At 35.1% G+C, this 20503-nt stretch overlaps 4 protein-coding genes across 5 annotated transcripts in view; 2 read left to right on the top strand and 2 right to left on the bottom strand.

The window, feature by feature from the left end:
* LOC128996133 (hydroxylysine kinase-like) overlaps positions 1-16365 on the bottom strand; it is a 61670-nt gene extending 45305 nt beyond the window's left edge. Inside the window, exon 1 of the mRNA XM_054421259.1 lies at positions 15968-16365. The gene's annotated coding sequence lies outside the window, so the exon portion shown is untranslated. The remainder of the gene's footprint in view (positions 1-15967) is intronic.
* LOC128996135 (electron transfer flavoprotein subunit alpha, mitochondrial-like) lies at positions 314-13069 on the bottom strand. Its single transcript, XM_054421261.1, has 6 exons — positions 12987-13069; positions 5070-5213; positions 4310-4574; positions 3496-3711; positions 2703-2854; positions 314-508 (listed from the first exon to the last, which is right to left on the bottom strand). The coding sequence occupies exons 1-6, from the start codon at positions 13008-13010 to the stop codon at positions 329-331; spliced, it is 981 nt and encodes a 326-aa protein (XP_054277236.1). The 5' UTR covers positions 13011-13069; the 3' UTR covers positions 314-328.
* Positions 6244-18634, top strand: LOC128996137 (tRNA selenocysteine 1-associated protein 1-like). Of its 2 annotated transcripts, none has more exons than XM_054421264.1 (6): positions 6244-6570; positions 11952-12149; positions 14127-14280; positions 16434-16599; positions 17436-17608; positions 18362-18634. In XM_054421264.1, exons 1-6 carry the CDS (start codon positions 6529-6531, stop codon positions 18475-18477), a joined length of 849 nt encoding a protein of 282 aa, XP_054277239.1. In that variant the 5' UTR covers positions 6244-6528; the 3' UTR covers positions 18478-18634. The 2 variants fall into 2 exon arrangements, with proteins under 2 accessions (XP_054277239.1, XP_054277238.1); XM_054421263.1 differs by having other exon boundaries at positions 17409-17608; positions 18362-18632.
* Positions 10293-11399, top strand: LOC128996136 (testis-specific serine/threonine-protein kinase 3-like). The gene has a single exon (XM_054421262.1). It carries the CDS (start codon positions 10360-10362, stop codon positions 11317-11319), a length of 960 nt encoding a protein of 319 aa, XP_054277237.1. The 5' UTR covers positions 10293-10359; the 3' UTR covers positions 11320-11399.
* Positions 18635-20503: the final 1869 nt, after the last annotated feature.

Here is a 20503-nt window from a genome sequence, read left to right as displayed (position 1 = left end):
TTTTATTTACAATCTCTTCTAAATTTTGTTTATCCTCTTATTGTTTTATAAATACCTTTATTGTTTTATTTACAACTATAACATTATGACTTACACTTGAACGAGTGCACTAACATAAAAACTTTTAATAAATTTAACTAAAAACGATTTGGAAGGTCGATTGATGAATTCTTCTAAGCCTATATGAGCATATTTTATGTATCATCTACTAACACTGTATAACTATTAAGCCCATGCCAATACCTATTGGTTGTGTAGTGAGAGTGGGTACTGTGCAATGAATGGATAAAAACATACATTTACAAAACCACAATTTATTTTACAATATTTAGGTCAACTTTGACGTAAGCTCAGGCACAATTTTGAACAAGTCGTCACAAATTCCAAAGTCAGAAACTTTGAAGATCGGTGCGTCGGGGTCAGAGTTGACTGCCACAATTGTCCGAGAATTGATCATCCCTGCCAAGTGTTGCACGGATCCGGACAAACCAACAGCTATGTACAACTCCTGTTGACACCAAAAAAGTCTGTCATCAAACTATTATTTCTACAATTAAATTGTCTACTATATGATATTGTCTGCTGTTTTCAAATGTTATTTATTGATCATTAGTAACACTTTGTTTACCTGAGCTAACACTTTTGTTTATGATCCGAGGTCCAAAAATCAGCTGTTTATCTGCATTACCTTCACTTAACTCTCAAAACATGTGTTTATATGGTCCAAATTATTTGTGTTTATCAATTATAGTTCGGCCGCTTAGAAAACGACCTGCACGCTAATGCTAAACCAATGCTGGAGGAGGTCGCTTTCTAAGCGGCCGAACTATAGTTATATGTTTTACACAGATACTGTATAAAAGGTTTAGCAAATTTCCCACATAGGGAATAAGCTATTACCGTAGTACTCGTGGTAAGACCTGGACCCGGGACCGATTTACTTTTTTGTTTTGAGATCCCTGGAGGCCAAAAACACTATCCGTTCATATTCATAAATATATTTATTATTATTTTTATTTTCCAACATAAATTTTGCAGGCTCTCAAATTTTGTAGCTTGTACCAAAGATTGCACATGCTACACAAATTTTGCATTATGGCGCTTGGCTCGGTAATAAGAACATGGCTGTTTCTTTAAGTTGTTGACTATAAACAGAACATTACATTCTCATGTTAAGGTTGTAGCCCGTTTTAGAGTAAATATAGACTCAATAGAGCCAATTCAGCTACACTGAATTCAATTGCACCAGTTCAATTGAATACACTGATTTCAAATTCAATTACTATAGTTACTATCAAATATACCAACGCTAGAAACAATAAAATATAAGTAGAGTTATCGTAGACAACAGCATATTATCTAACATCTATAGATTCTACTACCTATCACAGAGAAAAAAATAACGAGAAAAGAGAACAATTTCAAGCAATAGCACACTCTAGGGTGGTTCATGTCCTTTTTAGTACACAAGGCAACAAAACTGCATTTGTAAAATCCATTTAGATTAAATGCCCCCGGACTTAATCAGTATCCAGTAGCATTGACTATTGGCAGTATTCAAAAGTGAATGATATAAAATAAGTATAGGGGTTTTTTGTTGATATGTTAACTTTTATTTTGCAAATACTGTTGGTGGTTTATCAACTGTAAGTAAGAGTTTTTTCACTACTCCTTACCAAAATTAACTATTTTCGATAACAGCTGATATCAAAATATACAGTATGTTTCCCAAGCTATATAGTTGTTTCCCAAGCTCTAATTTAGAGCATGGGAAAACGATCAGCTGATTTTCCCTCCCTCTAAATTTACTTTCGCTCGCCCTCGATTAGTTCTCCACTCATCCACTATGCGCGCTAGGGTTTTGTTACGGTTTATTTAAATGATTAAAATCAGGTTTTCTCGTGTTGCACAATCTAAATGTATACAACAGGCATTTAGTTTGTTTTGCTGTGTTTTAGCATAGTGCTTGCTTGAAATTGCTCAAAATGTGTCTAACATTCCTGATATTAATCTAAAAGATCTATAGTAAAAAACCATATACTATGTGATAAACAGGCTTTCATATGTTATAAACCCGACAAACAGCTCAAATTTTACAGAAGATTGTTTAAATTTTTCGGCGTGTATCAACCGTTGTCAAAACATTGCAGTTGTTTATAAGGTATGTAAACCTATTTATCATATAGAATATAACAGCTCAGGAGCTACAACGGAAATGAATTTTGAACCATATACGTTGTGAAGTCAATTTTCAATGATAAAGAGTGGTCCAAAACTATTTTAATACTACTGAGGAATCTGTATGTGCGCATTTTTGCGTTGTGATGAAAAGTATTGTTTACAACTCGTACCCAAAGCTATTTTCCCACAATTTCTCCATTGGTTGGTAAAAATAACTCTCACGTGCTCGGCTTCTCAGCACACGTAAAATTTGGTTTTCCTGTGTTTGGCTTTGCCTCACATATGAAACTTGAGCGTGCACCGGAAAATGTGACTTTCTTCATTTTTCCGAAATTTGCCTGCTTTCTTCATTATATTTTGTTGTGGTGTTTCCGGACCAATTGGTTGACAAATAAATAAAAGGTTAAAATACCTGATTGTCGCCTTGTGGTCCAAAGTTTCTTCATTAGATCGAATAACAACTGTTAACCTGAAATATACAATGAATGGAAATATATAATCAATGCTAACTCTATACTTACCGGAGCCACAACTTGGCCTGTCTGGCCAACTTGCATGTTGCTTGCAGCAAATCCCTCATCTACAGCAGCTCTGGTAGCTCCCACTGCAGCCTTCAGCTTATCAGCAAGATCGTAGAGTATTTTGAAACTTTCTTTAGATCCAACACCTTTACCTGAAGTGATCATTTGTATTAGTAGCAAAAAATGTACTGTGTGCACTATGTTTGCTTTTGATAACTTTATTTACAAGACTAGTATCTTTACTCGTATTTTGAAGTGAAGTTTGGATATATAGGCTCTTTTTGAAAGTCCTTTGAAGGAACAAACAAAACATATTGCTAGAACCCCAATTTCAAATTAAAACTTTCATTTTAGTTTGCAAAGAAATATCTTTGTATAAACACTTTTCTGATTGCCATTAGAGGGGAACTGATGGGGTTTTACTGTTCATTAATTACAGAGCTAAAGATGTCCTCAAATAGCACAGGAAAAGTTGAATATTGTTGGTGATCTAGTTTTTTTTCCAGAATATGCGGCAAATCACCTTATTGGTCCACCAATAAACACACAGACAGACAGGAATTAATAAGACTCGTGTCGGCTCTGAAGGTCTATGGTGGGCTAGCAAAACTTAAACCTACTTAATGAACAGACGAAACGTTATTTAACTTGTATATATTGAAGTATCATCTTTAAACCCATCACATCTTTAACTATGGAAACAATTTCTATTTAGCAACAAAAAATATCTTTGCGTGATTTTAACAAAACAATTATAAGATGTTCAGAACACCATTCAATTAAATGAACTTACCTCCACTTACGATGACCTTAGCTGATGTTAACGTTGGTCGGTCACTTTTTTCTAAAATTTGCTCAACGAATTCTGATGTTTTTGATGTGTAATCGCCAACTGGAGCTGCTTCTACAGAACCGCTTCCTCCTTCCGGAGGAACCGGTTCAAATTCAGTCGCTCGAATGGTTACTACTTTCACTGGGTCTTTTGATCTTAGTGTAAGTATTGCTTTGCCTGAAAATACAAAAAAATGCCCGTAAATACTTTTTGAGGCGGTGTATGGGTACATTTAACGATTTTAAAGGGCTTTGGTCAATAAACAGCCCAAGATACCTTACTAAATTGAACAAAAACATTATTAGTTAAGATTGTTGCATGGCAAATATACAGATCTAAAACAAATAACTAAAATGTAATCGAACTAGACTCCAAAGTAAATAATAATCATTATTCTTTAATATTGATATGACTTATTATCAATCGCAATATATGTACTAAGTGTACTAAGTTTTGGTTAAAAATGTTACTATTACTAAGATTGTAACAATTTTTTACTAGGTTATATTACTAGTTATTTTTACCAATATACTTTGCATTTATCTCCGATGTTAGTGCATACTTAGTCTATTAAATCACAGCGTTTCATCCGTACCTCATGAACAGAAGTAAAATTAGTGTGACCGCTAAAAACTATACTTTAATTGACTCCTTTCATGCTTTACTTTATAAAAATACTGAAAACTACCCTGTCAAATTATTAATTGAAGATTACGTAAACCACATTGTCATCCAACTTCAAAACATTTGATATGAATCACCTAGTAATGTTTACCTGCATAAATCGGCCTCTCGAAAGTATCTGGACTTTTAATCTTAATAACATCAGATATCGGTGATACATCTAGTTTCGCCCCAACTCTAGGCAGTAAGTTTTTCCCAAAACTTGTCGCTGCAGCAAGAATGTGCGTAAATTTGAACTGGTTGTGAGAAGCCATCACTAATGGGGTGATACTTTCTGGCAAAAACCCATTGAACGCCGCATCGTCAGCGAGCAACACCTTTTTCAACCCGGGAATTTTGGAAACTTCTTGAGCAACCTGCAACATATATTATGCATTCATTGTAGTGATATTTACGCAAAAATACTTCTGTAGGCTCATTTAGAATACGCCAATATTATTTAAACCGTATTTAAAGAAAAAAGTTCCTTTTTACCGAATTTTCCATAATAGGGCCATATGGTATAAGACCATCAGTACCCGGACCCGGTCCGGTACATTGGGGGACCCCGGACCAATATTTTTTTTCGGTTTGAAACAGCTGGTCTTAGTAACAAAGCTAAGCAATGTATTACCATAGACTAACGTTTTATCTATGGTATTACAACTCCATATTGTTTGTATTAATTGATTTAACACTGATATTTGGTTTAAAACACACACCTATATGTGGTTTACCCATCTCTATAAATAGTAACGACAAAACAATAATTAAAAATTGTCATTCATTGGCCACTTCAGATTAATCTGCTAAACATTGTCTTAAAAGAGAAATAGAACTATATAATGGCTAATAAAAAAATAGAAACGTACCCCACTACATTTTGTTCCTGCGACCAGCACTGACAAGTCTCCGCCTAGATTTGCGGCGGCAGCTACCGCTCTTCTCGTTACAGTTGATAATGTTTCATTATTGTGTTCCGCGATCACCAACGTATTCAGTAGGCCTGATGATGACTGAATAACAAAACAGAAAAAATAGTGAGTCATTAACATGACTGTAGAAACAGAAACGCCCAACTTTCCAGTGTTTAATCACAGCTGACACGTGAGGCACCGATCCAGTTGCACTAAAATCCATGGTGGAAGGAAAAAAGGTGACTAAAATCCAAAGTGAAGTGAAATATTACATACTAAAATTATAAATATACTAAACCTATTTTCTATATTTCCATACTCAATTCGGTTTAAAGCTGTATTTGAAACTATTGTATTACACAACGATTTTCTATAATCTTTGAGTCCAATCCAAGAGCACAATGTATAGCTTTTATTTTTATATGCTGACTACTACACTACAGGGTTTCTTACATGCCTGTGTTTTGTTTTTGAACGTTTTTCATTGATTGGACGAACTGCTTAGACTAAGCCGTACTGACACTTCTCTAATATGTAAACTAAGATTTGGTCATCTATACAATGTTACAAGGCTATTTAAAATTAAGAAGAGGGAATCTCCATATGGTACAATACGGCCGTTTTGTAAGTGTGAACTAGGACAACTTGAAACAATAGAGCACATACATAATTACAGAGTGCCCGGTCTACAATAGGAAAAAACAGCCTTTATGCAAAAATAAAACAGCAAATTGGAATTCACCAATCACCACCAACTATACAAACACTCCTTATGGAAAAGAATTGCAAGCTATGGCCACAATCACTGAAATTTTTAAAAGAAACAGAAATCCAACTTTAACATATAAAGAAACATGAACTTAAAAAATTTGACAAGATTAAAAATTAACAAACAAAGTAACAGACAAATTAAAATTTTCTAATTAGTATCCTGCTAACATTCTAAAAAAAACCGGGAAAATTGTACTGATGAAGTAGTGTGGTTACATGTTTAGTTAAATCAAGCCAGCTTTACAAGCAAACTAGAAAAGAAGAAGAAGAAGAAGGTCTGTTTACTGTTTCTGTTTGTTTTCTGTTTTGTTTTGGTTGGATTCGATTAGATTCGATTCTGTCGATCGTGAGGCGTGTGTGTGTTCTGTTCTCAGTGACAGTAAACGATGATAAATAATACTATTTAATTTATAAGTGACTAAAACTGTGCTATTGATTTTCATGCAGATAATTTAGCTTGTATTTATACATCACACTTCTAAGTTATCTGTTCCGATTAGCAGTAACTTAAATCTTTTATAATTTATAAACATAGCTAGATAGCCTACTTAGGCCTTATCTGCAAGTTTCATTGCCGGTATAAATAATTTCCCTTTAAGGAAGTCTATTGTATAAAAAAGTGTGGAACTAACTGAAACAAACAATGTCTTCCAATATTGTTCACTGTCAACTGTGGATGGGAGGGGTAAGTGTTATACAAAACGATGCTAGCCTAGTAACATCAGGTTATGTCATTGTCAAAGGTTATGTTTAAGCATTCACATGATAGATACAGGCCCTATTAATTAACTTAAGTTAGGCTAAGTTAGTGGGTGCATTAAGTGTTTTGAAGTTAGGTTAGATTAGGAAGGTTGTAGCGTAAGTTATAGCTAACTGGGTTTAAAAAAGCTACATCCCGCTTTACCGCAATTGGAATATGTTAGAATATGTGGGTCGCCGGAATTTTATCCCCCTGGAATTTTACCCCCTGGGCAAAGCTGACGTCACTATGACGTAGTAACCTGAGTGGCCAAAAGTTTGTTCGCGGCCGGAATTTTACCCCCGCGGATTTGGAAGTCTAATGAAAATAGTCAGAGCGTGATTAATTAGATTAGCGATAAAAACCGGAATTTTACCCCCTGTCCATATAACTAGCGTTTAGACAACTGAAGATGTACGGGCCGGATTTTTACCTCCGGAATTTTACCCCCGGATTTTTACCCCCCGGAATTTTACCCCCTGGCTGATTTTAGAAATTGAATGATTGATTTTCTCATTTCTGTTTTTAATTAATTGTAAGCATTTCATCATTTAGTAGCCTATCTTTATTTATTTATTTTGTAATCTCAACTAAGTAAACAGAATTCGCTGTTTTATTTTGATCATATTAACCAGTTGGCTTCAAAGATCGAATCCTGACACTAGAATCTCAAAAGTAATATTAAAACCCTGTTCGATTAGTTAATGTTATACATATAAATTAAAATAGGCTACTTAATAATAAAATCTTTACCATTTAATTAAAATGAATGACGAAAATTAATAATTCTCACTACTTTATATATCTGGCCAGGGGGTAAAATTCCGGGGGTAAAAATCCGGGGGTAAAAATCCGGGGGGTAAAATTCCGGGGGTAAAAAAACGGGGGTAAAATTCTTGGGGTAAAAATCCGGGCTGTACATTCTAGGTTTTTATAATTTGATGTGTTCTGATTAAACTCACAACCGTGAAAATATATGTTTAATTCCGCGTTTAATCCATCGAGCTGATGTCGCGAAACTCAAAAGTTCGCGGCCGGAATTTTACCCCCTGGTTTGTGACGTCACGTTTGCCCAGGGGGTAAAATTCCAGGGGGATAAAAATCCGCTACCCCGAATATGTGTTAGACAACGAGGTTGATGCTTGTATTTTTGAAATTGTCTCGTTGACATCGGATAAGTGCGTGACCAATGTAGTCCTATGCATTAACTTATTGTAATTCGAGTTTTTGGTGGGAAATAAATAAATTAACACGTTTACTACCCGGTATATATTAGGCTTTTTTGCAAAAATATAGCCCTGCAGCTCATTATAAGTACTGGGCAGTTAAGTTCAAATAGCCCGGCAGCACAGATATACGAGCCCGATGTTAGAATGTGCCCAACCATTGACGATTGGATACTGAAGTAGACTTCCCATCTATATGGACCAGATGTTGCTAATGTTTTATGAAAATAGAATTTAGTTGGGTGAGCCAGTCACAGAATGCGCTAGTCTCTGAAATTCCATTTCCACCTTATTTTTGGTTGCTGACATAGCCTAGTTAATTGGCTGTAACAGTTGCTGTAGCTCAAAATTAGTCATTCCATCAGAATGAGTATTAGGTACCTGGTAAAAAAGTTCATGTATTTTAATACAGAAATCAGTAATTCATAGCAGTGCAATCTGTCACAACTACATCGATTTTGATTTAAAACTGACGTCAATTTTAACATGGGGATATGTCTAGTTTGGATTAATAGCCAACTAAATAGTTGATTATGAGATCCCGGTCTATTTCAGAGACTTGAAATTTTCGTACGGTGGCGGTATATTTAAATAAGTTACTGTAGTATACCGTATGCTTGGTCTCTGTGTTGTGCTGCCTGTCTATGCTGACAAAAGGCTAGTACATGTCTGCGCACCAGGTCTGAGGGGGTGGTCATACTGATATGGTACACAGGGGAGGAATTTCTTAGAGTTTATGTGGCTACCAGAGTAGGTAGGACTACATGGCTAGCGAACATGTTAATAATAAAGTATCAATTGCTCAGATCCAGATGCATATTTCCTGATCATTGCCTGACTGTCCGTATACCTTCAGATCAGTAGATCTAGGTGCTCCTAAAGGCACTGTCCAAAATAGTCTATGTAAGTTACTTCTGAGCAGTGCCTGACCAGTAACATTCAAAGAAGCACATTCTTTTCAAAGCAATGCTTGTTGGAGTAGTGCTTTTTGAAGAAATGTCATGCATCGATTCATCAAGAATTGAGTACATGCTAAAATATCTAAACAGATAATTTCTCAGATAATACAGAAGTATGTGAGTGATGCCTTTTCTCTTTTTTACGGTAACGTTGTTTCCATTTTTTGGGAAAACTCTCCACAAAGAGGATGTTTGTCATCAGCTTAGTTTGTAATATGAGGGAATTTGTCCAGATTGTTTTCATACAGTTTACAAACATCCTTCAAACAATTTAGAAACATTCGGGAAACAGTAGGCAAACATTTTTCTGCAAATAAATTTCCTGGTGGACAAAGCTTTAGAGAGAGTCAAACTGAGAGCTGATCAAACCTAACAGTATACTCCACAAAAAGCTTAGGCTACTGGTATACCCAATGCCAAGAATAGAAGTAGGCCTAGTTGTTCTAATCTTGATTCCCAATTTGTAGCACATTTCAGATAAACTACGGTAAAAATTATAGCTTTTAGTTGCTAGCTTTTGTTGAATTACGCTTCATAATAGTGTTGTGAGTGAAGGTTTGTTTTTGTTACTAGGCCTACCAATTCCCCATATTCAGCCTCTGGGACTGAAATAGCTTAAGCTTAGCTTACCTTACCTTACAAACCACCATCCAATCTATAAGTTCATGAAGATACTCTGTTTTGGTTTTACACACTGTCTTACTAAAGACATTCCATCCCATCCCTATATTAAAGTTTTCACCAGTTTTTAATTAAAAATGGATGTAGTTGATGTGAGCCACCGACAGGTTGTGCTGTTGTTAATTACCGGTAAGTTTAATGATTTATTAGAAATATGCAGGGTTTTTAACCTGGTCAAACTGATGGGACGACTTATTGTAAGCCTTACTTATTGTAGCATCTGATAAATGCCCTACAAACTACAACAGATAGGTAAGAAAGAATGAGGACGTAAAAAAAGGATTTTAAATAAGCACTAGTGGGATCTTTAACTGGCTCCTAGAACTACGCTTTTTTTTAATACAAACTTGGCGATAGCTGGTCTATATAGATGGGATTTCTACTTCATTGTCCAAAAGTCAATGGTAATACAAACCCAGATAGAGTTGTAGACTTTTATTTTGCTATCACTGTAACAAAGTTAGGGTAAAGGCTCAGTTACATTCCTACTTTGTTCAGGTAAATAGGCTATTTCTTTGAAAACACTTGTTTTAGAATATTTTGAAACAACTATACCCAAAAGGTTTTTAAATAAATAAAGGTTTTAAGTTAAAATGGCAGTTTAGGCTTATTGAGGTTCATATTGGTTCAGGGTCCTTTTACTCGATACCATAGACAATTTTTTTAGGAAATGGTCTGATTTGGCAGATTTATCTATCACACCACTTCAAAAAATACAAAAGATTGTCTCAGGGAAAAAAATTAATTGTGAATCAAATATATTTTAGTTCTCTTAGTTATTTGTTTCCAAGGTGATGAAATTACAAGCCCAAAATTCTTATTCTTAGACCTTAAATTTCTGTCATAATGTGAACAGATAAACCGTTTCAATGGCCACTGCTAAAGAACTAGTTGTGACAGAGACTCAAGCATCAGAGGCAACCAAGAGTCGAACTGAGGATCCTGACACAATCAGCGATCAACGACCATCTGTCTTGGAAAACCACGGATACACCCTTGGAAGAATCATAGGAACAGGCTCATATGCCACTGTGAAACTAGCAAGATCCGAGAGGCACCAGGATCAAGTCGCTATAAAAATTGTTTCCAAGTTTCAAGCTCCTAAAGATTACCTACTCAGGTTCCTTCCTCGAGAAATTGAAGTCGTAAAAGGACTAAGGCATCCAAACTTGATTAAATTTTTACAAGCAGTGGAAACGACTCACAGAGTGTATATAGTCATGGAATACGCTGAAAACGGAAGCCTATTGGATATCATTAGGAAGGAATCCCACATTGATGAGGACCGAGCAAAAAATTGGTTTACCCAGTTAGCAGACGCTGTCCGTTATTGTCATGATCACGGGGTCGTTCATAGAGACGTGAAATGTGAAAATCTCCTCATGGATGGGAGTTACAATTTGAAATTGTCAGATTTCGGGTTTGCTCGTGGCAATATGAAACCTCGCAGTGATGGAAGTCCGGTTTTGAGTGAAACGTTTTGTGGTAGCTACGCGTACGCCTCACCAGAGATTCTGAAAGGAATCGCTTATGACCCGATGCTATCTGACGTGTGGTCGATGGGAGTGGTGCTTTACGCAATGGTATTTGGTAAACTTCCTTTTGATGATACCAATTACAACAAGCTGGTTAAACAGGTTCAATCCAAACTGAAATTCCCCTCAGAACCGGTTGTATCAGAACGGTGCAAGACTATGATTGGGAAGCTTATCGCTCCTCTTAAAACTCGATTGAAAGTCAGCCAGATACCTAAAGAACCATGGCTGCTCGTTTCGACTGACACTGTTGACAAGGAAGTGGTGAAAGTGAATTCAGCCGGATCAGCATGATGAACTACAAATTTTCCGTTTGATGAAAACAAACTTAATCATGTTATTATAGTCTTAACATTTTAAATAAATTTTTCTAAAATTACAAATATGTTAATTCATATCAGTGGCTTATTAAAGTCAATGGATGCATTTAGCATTGTTTGATACTAAAATCTTGAGTCAGGATAAAAAGACTATTTTTAAGAAGAAAAAAAGAAAAGACACTCAACCACAGCAAAAAAAAACCATACAACATTAATCAATGTTGTAGAGAAGGTATTCCTTGTGACATATTTACTCAGATGATTGTAAGTTTCATCTGCAGTTTTACAAAAATATTCAACTTTTAAACTAGTCAAATCAGATAGTCAGCTGATGTTTCTTGTAGGTTGAATTGGTTACGTGTCAATGGTAAGTAGTGTTAAGTTACATCATTGGTAGGCCTACTACTTATAATATTGGTAAACAGACTATACAATAATGGTCTGATCAGCTGTTTTTACCACCTTTTGAACCTTTGCTGGACATTGTAACAACCCCGATTGAATGCTTCTCATGCACTTTTTCCCCAAGCAATCTAAAACAAATCTCCCAAATCAAAATGGTCGTTGTTTTATCAATGTTTAAACAATGTTTTCATTTTATTTTAGGTGGAACCTTACATGAATGAGCAATTCATCATGTCTGCCTTCCAACGAATGGGTGAAAAACCTCTGAGCGTGAAAGTAATGAGGAACAAAATTACTGGAGAACTATGTGGCTATTGTTTTGTTCATTTCCAAAACGACGACGAAGCCATTAAAGCTATGCACAAATTAAATGGAAAATTCATCCCCAACTCTAATCCTGTAAGTACCTAACCCACTATACTTTGACTATACTATACTTTGGGTAACAATGTGCTTTATAAGTAGTAATACCAGTATCGGTGGTTTGTGTTTTGTTAGGTTACAGATTTTACTGTTTAAATAATTATTAGCAACTTTTCGTACTACCTATTAGAATTAGTTTTAGTGCACTGGTAACTCTGAAGATGCCACACCCAGTGGCGAAACAAGAACACAGGGCAACCAACAAAATAAAAGGTTATTTAAAATAAAAGTTGTTTATTAAAAACTTAATTAAAAAGTTCTTGAAACTAGGTACAGTGTCATTATTAGCAACTTGTTATTTTAATACACCATACAATTTTGTAATTCCGTTTTTAAATCCCCTCATTGTTCTCTGGTATTAACTCCAGTATGGTACTTTGATGACTGTGAATAGCAGCATAGACAAAAAGAATGAAATATAGACTGTCAGCCGTGCTGCGGTTGCCATGGTTACCATAGGTTCCGGCGCACACCGCTGTAGTTTACGTAGCGCGTACGCCGTAACTACCGTGGTGCTCCAAGCAGTGTGCGCCAGAACCTATGGTAACCGCAGCACAGCTGACGGTCTATATTTAATTCTTTTTGTCTATGATAGCAGGTTCACTACAGAAAGTAGTCAGTAGGTTGAAGGTTTGAACCTGAACCCATCAGCTGTTCCTGATGATTGGGCTAATAAATGGTCCTGGGTAAGAAACAGCTGGTCTTAGTCAGTATCTCACTCCATTCTACTACGCTCAACCACCTTGAAACTCATACATAGGTGTTCGTCTCAGCCTTAAACAATGATAAATGATAATTATCAAACAAACTTACCGTACAGTCTACTGTCACAGTCATGTTTTTCTCTACACTATATTTACATATAACAAACAAGAATGAAATGTGCTAAGTACTACACATGTTTCTTATCTTTGGGCATAAAACGATAGTGTATCTAAACCACTGATATAATTTGCCAGAAAATATCCATGAAATGTGAATTGTGGCTTTAATGAATTTAAAGATAAATAATTTTACTGTCCCATTGTCTCTTTGTAAAATAAAGAAAAACAACACAACTAAAAATTTGTGTAAAAAACCTTAAAATTATTTTCTTAACCAGTGCCTGCTAACAAATACCATATTGAAACATAATTCAATTTTAGATGAATGTATTAGCATTACTAGGCTAATATGAAATGCAAAACTGTCAATGGTTTAAAATTGTTTCCAGATTTTTTTTTCTATTTTACATTAATTGTTACGGTTTTATCTTTGTGGAAATTAATATTACAATGCATTTAAGTCGTGATTTTGATTTAATATTTTTCTTTCATGTTTTATATAGGCTAGTCAATAAAAGTTTGGTTTTTATTTTCAAAATTTATTTTTTTTTCTCTGTGTAAAGATTTTAATGATCATATGGTTGTCCAATAGGTGTTGCACAACAGTGTAAATATTTACTATTTTGTTAATAGAAGTCTATAACTTAAATCATTTTGAAAGCAAGATTTATTTTTTTTAATTTACATTATTTACAGCATTAGGTAATTTGCTAAATATTGTGTTTTATTAACAATCATAATTTCCTACAGTTAATTTATTGTATCAACAGACTTACTAAGGTAATTTAGACATTGAGAACCAATTTACATAAACATTTTAACTCTTTTGTTTGGGGGTCAGTGGTTTGTAATTCTAATTTTAAAGCTTGGTAGTTCACTTTTACTCGTTGTTGGCACAAAATGTGAAAAAAATGTATATTTGACTAAGTCTTTAACTCAGGGGATTTAAGTTAAAAACATACACCTTCAGCATGTGTAGGCACATTCATGCCTAATATAAAATAGGCATGTTAATATAAAATATTCTAAATTTCAATACCTATAGTTACCATCAATAATAGGAGTGTGTTTAGTATATTCTTTGTATGGATTGTTGTTTCCCAACTTAACTCTTCTCTTAAAATTGCAGCCATCTCGATTCCGCCTGAATAACGCAACTTCAAGCGGAAAAATGAACGTGAACATGTTCTCACTCTGGGTTGGAGATTTGTCTCAAGATGTTGACGACTATCAGCTTTACAAAGCTTTCGCTTCACGCTACCAATCAGTCAGAGCTGCCAAAGGTATTACGGAGGTTTATTTTTAGAAGTGACCTAATGCCATAGTAGTTTTAGAGATAGCAATCATTCATAAATGCAGCCATATCTGGGTTATGAATGAAATTGATAATTAGTTTAATAAATTAGTCAAGCTTTGTGTGTATATAGCTAATTGTTATTTTGCTGCAGTAGGCCTAGTTTATGGGGTTATTTTGATTGCAATTTGGGGTTGTACCGGTATTATGATTTGTCAGTAAATTTTGGTAAAAAGTTGGTCTCCACATCTACACATTTTCTGTAATAAAGTTTGAAATAAAAGCTTCAACTTAAGACATAACCAGACTGTCCATTCTCATTTAAATTTTGTAGCCAGTCTCAAATGAAAATGAGGTTCAGCCGAGTCACCGTTGTAATATGCTGTTGTCAATTGGTATTTTCTGTTGGTGAGTCAGTAGCTCGGTTGGTAGTGCTCAGACTTTGGGCCCAAGACAGCAATGTTGTGGGTTTAGATCCTGGTACCTGCCACTACTTTTATCAACAGTTCACTAGTTCACTCAACTTGTACTGTACCGGCTCATCCCTTGCTTTGCTGGGGTTTTCACCAAACACAGTTCAGAAACCTATGTGGACAGGCAAATAAGGTTAAAGAGGATACTGACCTCTTTTTGAAAAGAAAAAAAAAATAGGTACAGTGGCTTCTCAACATTTAAGCCAAACTGATAAAACAACTTACTATAAACTATTTAATATTTTATTTCACATACATTTTCATTGTATTGTAAGACAAGAGAGAAAATATTATTTGGAAGGCAGCCCTATCTGTAAATGGTTCATTAAACTAGGTTTTTATTTAATTGAATTATAAATTGGCTAGCTGGTTCATGTAGTGATTGAGTTTACACATTCAATTTCAATAATGAGAGTTCAATGAAGATAATAGATTTTGAAACATTAATATTTTGTGACATTATTGTACTATCAAAATTGATAGTTTGGCTTGTTATGTTATGTTGCTGTGAAATCGTTTTTAATATTATTGTTGGAATCAGTTTTGCAAAAGCATGATGCTTTTGAGTAAGATGAAGTTAATTTAGGCCTATTTGTAGAAAGTAATTTGTTGAAATCTTTTTTCATCGCTAAATCCAATTACTTAAAAAAATACTTTAAGAAAATATCAAACTTTTTGTTATATTAAAGTTATTATTAGGCCTATATAAGGTTTGTCTAGAATAATATATCATTAACCCTCCGAGTGTCCATAGTTTAGGCCTTAATGTCCACCTATTTTTGGCCCCTTTGCAAGGTTTTATTAAAACGGATCTGAGAAGCTTAAAACAATGTCAATTCTAATGTTCTATATACCATTTTGTTTGGAAAATCATGGGCTTCAATATTATATATAAAACATAAGGAACATTTTTTCAAAAAAAAATTTTTAGGTAAAAAAAAAATATAATTTCGAAAATTTTCAAAAAAAAAATAAGTTCGCGCTCAATGAAATTGTATAAATTATAGGCCTATAAATATTTGAAAATAGCCACTTTGTTCTAAATTTAATGAGGATTACAAATATATAATCATATAGCGAGGTAAGTTATCAAATAAATAAGTTATGAGCGAAAAACGGATTTCAGTACATAGCGTTTAGCTAAGAATGCATAGCCTAACCATAGCTAGGAATCTGGCTGATAATTTACATCAATATCACTACCTACTTCTTCAGGATCATCAACCAGCACTTCAAAACCACTTAAATCTTCTTATAATGCACCACGTATATCACTACTTTTGATTTTTAACACTAAAACAATGATAAACGTAATAAAACACATCAGTCATCGGTCCGGGGGAACCTAGCTGTTTACAAATACACGCACGTCAGCTGTCTGCTACAATATTTTCGGAACTAAAATGAATAGCGCTTAGAGACAGACCTCTGGAGAAAGCTTAGAATATTACGGAAAGAACGATACCTAACTCGATCCAGTTCAATCCGATTCAGTCAGTCATAGAGCCTTCGCCGTAAACGATGTTTGTGCGTCATAAAAGTGACGCGTGACCCTACACAAAGTGTGTTGTGCGTCATTTTTATGACGCGTGACACTCGGAGGGTTAAGCAGATACACAGTTGCTTATGGTGACTTTAACTGTTATTCAGCCATGTTTTTGTTTGGCAGTGGTGATGGACAGTACCGGCCATAAAAAAGGCTATGGGTTTGTCCAGTTTACCAATTTGGAAGAACAAAAGCATGCCTTGACCAACATGAACGGCTTCAAAGGACTTGGAAATAAACCTATCAAGACAAGCACTGCAGTACCCAAATCATATAAGTATCCTGGAAGGTAAGTTTGATAAATGTAGTGTAGACATAATGTTTCTGTATCTACCTTGGTTTATGTAGCCCATATTTTTCAGCTTGCTCTACCAAGGCCCATAACTTCCTCTACCGTGACCCATATTTTTTAACTTACCCTACCTTGGCTCATTTATTTCAACTTGCTCTACTGTGGTCCGTATTTATTCAAATTTATCTACCGTGGCCCATATTTTCAACTTTTTTTAACGAGGACCATATTTTTCAACTGTTCTTTACTTTGCCCCATTTATTTCAACTCGCTCAACCGTGGTCGATGTTATTCAGCTTTATCTACCGTAGCCCATATTTTTTTTTATGACTGGGACGGGTGACGTCGTCCTGTAATCCAGCTACTAGGAGGTCACGAATTGTGAATATTTATAGGCATGCACTGTGGATGCGATACTCCCTGGTGTGGATTAACGTCCGCACGAGTGAGTACTACGACCATCCGCAGTACTATTCTGATCATTAGACCAATTCGTATATACCAAGGAAAAATGTGGTTCGGATTCCACTATAAACTGTAGGTCCCTTAGTTGCCATTAGCTGTATGGGCTATTAATTAACAGCTGTGTCTAAGGAATCTCGGCCTTAGTCACTAACAAGACTACAAGATCGTGCCACTCATCCTACACTCATCTCCATTCATACTTGGCTTAAAATACCTACTATGTATGGTTGCCATTTCATTGAACAGTATAAATGTGGCCCAGGTATTACTTATTGCTTCCTTAACCCTGGCACAAGGGTCGCTCGCCGTCTCTCCTGATGTTTATCTTCTTCTATTCCCAGTACGTTAGCATTGGCTGGTGGTTACAGCGCTACTCAGGACTACAGCCAGTACTACGACAACCACAACTATTGGCAGAGTTACTCGTCGTGGCAGAGCTACTACGGTGGCTCTTCACCTGGATCACACACCGTTCACTCCAGCATACAGCAAGTACCGCTGGAGTCTCAGACGCAGGTGCAAGATGACTTAGAGCTCATCGGTGAGTAAGATTAAAGCAACAATTAGCACATAAATTGAATTTGAATTCCACATTTTCACCATGTGAAAAAAAACATTATTGTTTTTATTTCAGTCTCTTAACAAAATGAATATTTATTTATTTGCTACCAATATTTTTGTTCACGCTCAGTAAGATTTGTAATTTAAACGCGTATGACGATATTAAAACAGATGTAGCCTACCAATACCAATCGTGAAGTAAAACAAAAATATCGATTTATCGAAAATAAATCATCGATAATAATGAATGTTCCCTTTAACAGGAAAGTACCAAAATTTTAAATGTTATCCAATTTTCCATACAAAGAATAAGCTATTAACGTAGGTCTCATAGTAAGACCTGGACCTGGGACCAAATTACTTTTTCATTTAGATGTCTCTAGAGGCCAAAAACACAATCCGTTCAAATTCATATATGTGTGTCCGATAGCATGATAACTCAAGCAAAAATGATCCAATTTCGATGAAATTTGGTACAAACTTATAAATCTGCGTTTATTCAAAAGAGTTGGGGAACCAGCATGATCGGACCATGGGAACGGGGTTTTCGATGGAAATTCGCTTTGTCTGCAGGTTTGCTGTTGTATTTAATTTTATTGTTTACTTTAAATTGTATAATATATTTTAAGCATTCTTTTTCTAATATTTGTATATTTGAATCCATTCAACACATGTACTTTTTATTTAGTGAATAGATAATGATAAGATTTGATTGGACATGTTGGTTTTACAGACCACAACACAACAACCGATGTGGAAGCGTGGAACAGAGAACTGATGGAGCGAGATTACAACCTGTGGGACGCCATGGAGAGTTCCAAGTGGCTTCCGTTGGAAACTTACTGTTAATTTATGACTTGACCCAAATTAAATCTATGTTTAAGAAATCAAAAATGTTTATGTGGGATAAATCCATTACCACTTTGAACCTTCAAGCCTTCTGCTGTCTTCCCATCGTCATTTCATGATAAAGCATTCTTGGTGAGCAGAAATTGTTACTGAAAGGAGAAAATATACTTACTTTTTGCTTGCTAACATAACTGAACTTGGAACATCTAAACCCTTCCAATATTTATTATTGGTAGAAGTAGAAGTTTCATCCCCATTTTAAAGAGGTTGCCAGTTTTTAAATAAAAATGGACGTAGTTAAAGCACGCCACCGAATAATTGTGCTGATTTAAATTATTAATTTCTATAAAATTGAATAAGTGTACAAACCAAGAAAATCTGATAAGACGACTTATCTTAAGCTATAGCATATTTTATATCACGTAGGGATGGACGAGATTAGATTTTTAGTTGGAGACGAGACTAGACGGGATTTTAATTTCTCATAAAATTTTGAGACGGGATTTCCCTTCTCGTACATAACGGGAAATGCACGTTTTGACATTTTAACCTGATTTTGTAACATTTTTAAATACCTACTGATTTATGACAGATGGCTGGTTAAATACAAAAATAATAATAATAGACAAGAATATTTAAAATCTATACCTAATTAAAAACATTAATATAAAAAAACTAATATTAATTAGGCCTGCCTTGTTAAAAATAACTATTCTGCATAGGAAACATGGTGATATCAGTTAGGATATAGTTAAACTTTGAAAAGTACAAAATTTATCAGTCTGAAACTAAACAGTCTCTAGTTAAATATCGAGTAACAATTTTTCAGTCTTGTGTTATTTTTAGAATGATTTTGGAGTGACTTGTTTTGGCTATGTTAAAACATGTCTCACACTGCTTACACTTAACAAAACTTCTCATTTGTGATGTCAAAATTTAAGTGAGTCGGTGGCTCAGTTGGTAGCGTCACGGACTTATCAGTACAGTTCACCATCGTACTGTACTGGCTCACCCCTTGCTTTGCTGGATACGTTCCACGCACAGATATGTAATCTATGTGGATGGGCAAATGCAAGGTTAAAAGAGGTCCCCAACCTCTTAAAAAAACAAAAATTTATAAAACAAAATTTACATGTTGATGATTAATTAAATAACAACACCTTCCCAAAGTAAACGCTAAACATCCACAGCCAGGTGATAGTGTTTTTGCGGTGGGTGGAGTTTACGCGCTCCTGTATTTGCACCCGGGTATTGCATTGACTTTCTGCATGAGTTTTTAAAGTTTTTTTTTAATCTCGCCTCGAAAAAATCTCAATCATAGTTAAAATTTTGTCTCATAGAACAAGATTTAAAATTTCCCAAAATTTTGAGACTTGTCCATCCGTAATATCACGTCATCTATATCAGTGACAAAAAATAAGGTAGTCAATAGAATTTTAGACACTAGCACAATCTGCGACTGGCTCACTCAAAATTATATTCTTTTTGTAAAAACAATTTGGTGACAGCTGGTCAACATAAATGGGCTGTCTATTTCAGTATCAAAAAGTAAATTCTACTACGCACGTCTAATTCTGCTTGTCAATCATAATTGTCACTGATAAGTCTGAAGCTTATCAACAGAGAAGTAAGCAACAGAGTATACAATTAAGTAGTGTCTTACAAAACCCCCCTTGCCCTCATGTACTATACAACGCACAGAGAAGGAAGACCCTATACGATAGGAATCTTCGCACAGTTCTCGCCTTTTCGGTTCTTCCTTCAAGAGTACATTTCTATATGGCTACCTGCAGACCCCACTGGAACTATTATCCATTATGTGACTTTTACCTGTAGACACCACTTGGACTATTATCCATTATGTGACTTTAAAAACCATCTTGCTACTTCAGTGTCTTTGGTAGACAGTTATCTGTCAACAGTGCATAGACCAGTATTCTGTGGTAAAGAAATTGAGGTTGAAAAAGTTAAGTATGTTCAATATTGGCTTTTGAAATTTTGTTTAAGTAAGTTAGTGGTCATCACC

This window comes from Macrosteles quadrilineatus, unplaced genomic scaffold, assembly GCF_028750875.1.
Source record: "Macrosteles quadrilineatus isolate MER2022 unplaced genomic scaffold, UCM_ALF_1.0 Scaffold_6__1_contigs__length_79288215, whole genome shotgun sequence".
NCBI lineage: Eukaryota > Metazoa > Arthropoda > Insecta > Hemiptera > Cicadellidae > Macrosteles > Macrosteles quadrilineatus.
The sequence above is the reverse complement of the archived record's forward strand: the minus strand, read 5'-3'. Positions and strand labels throughout refer to the sequence as shown.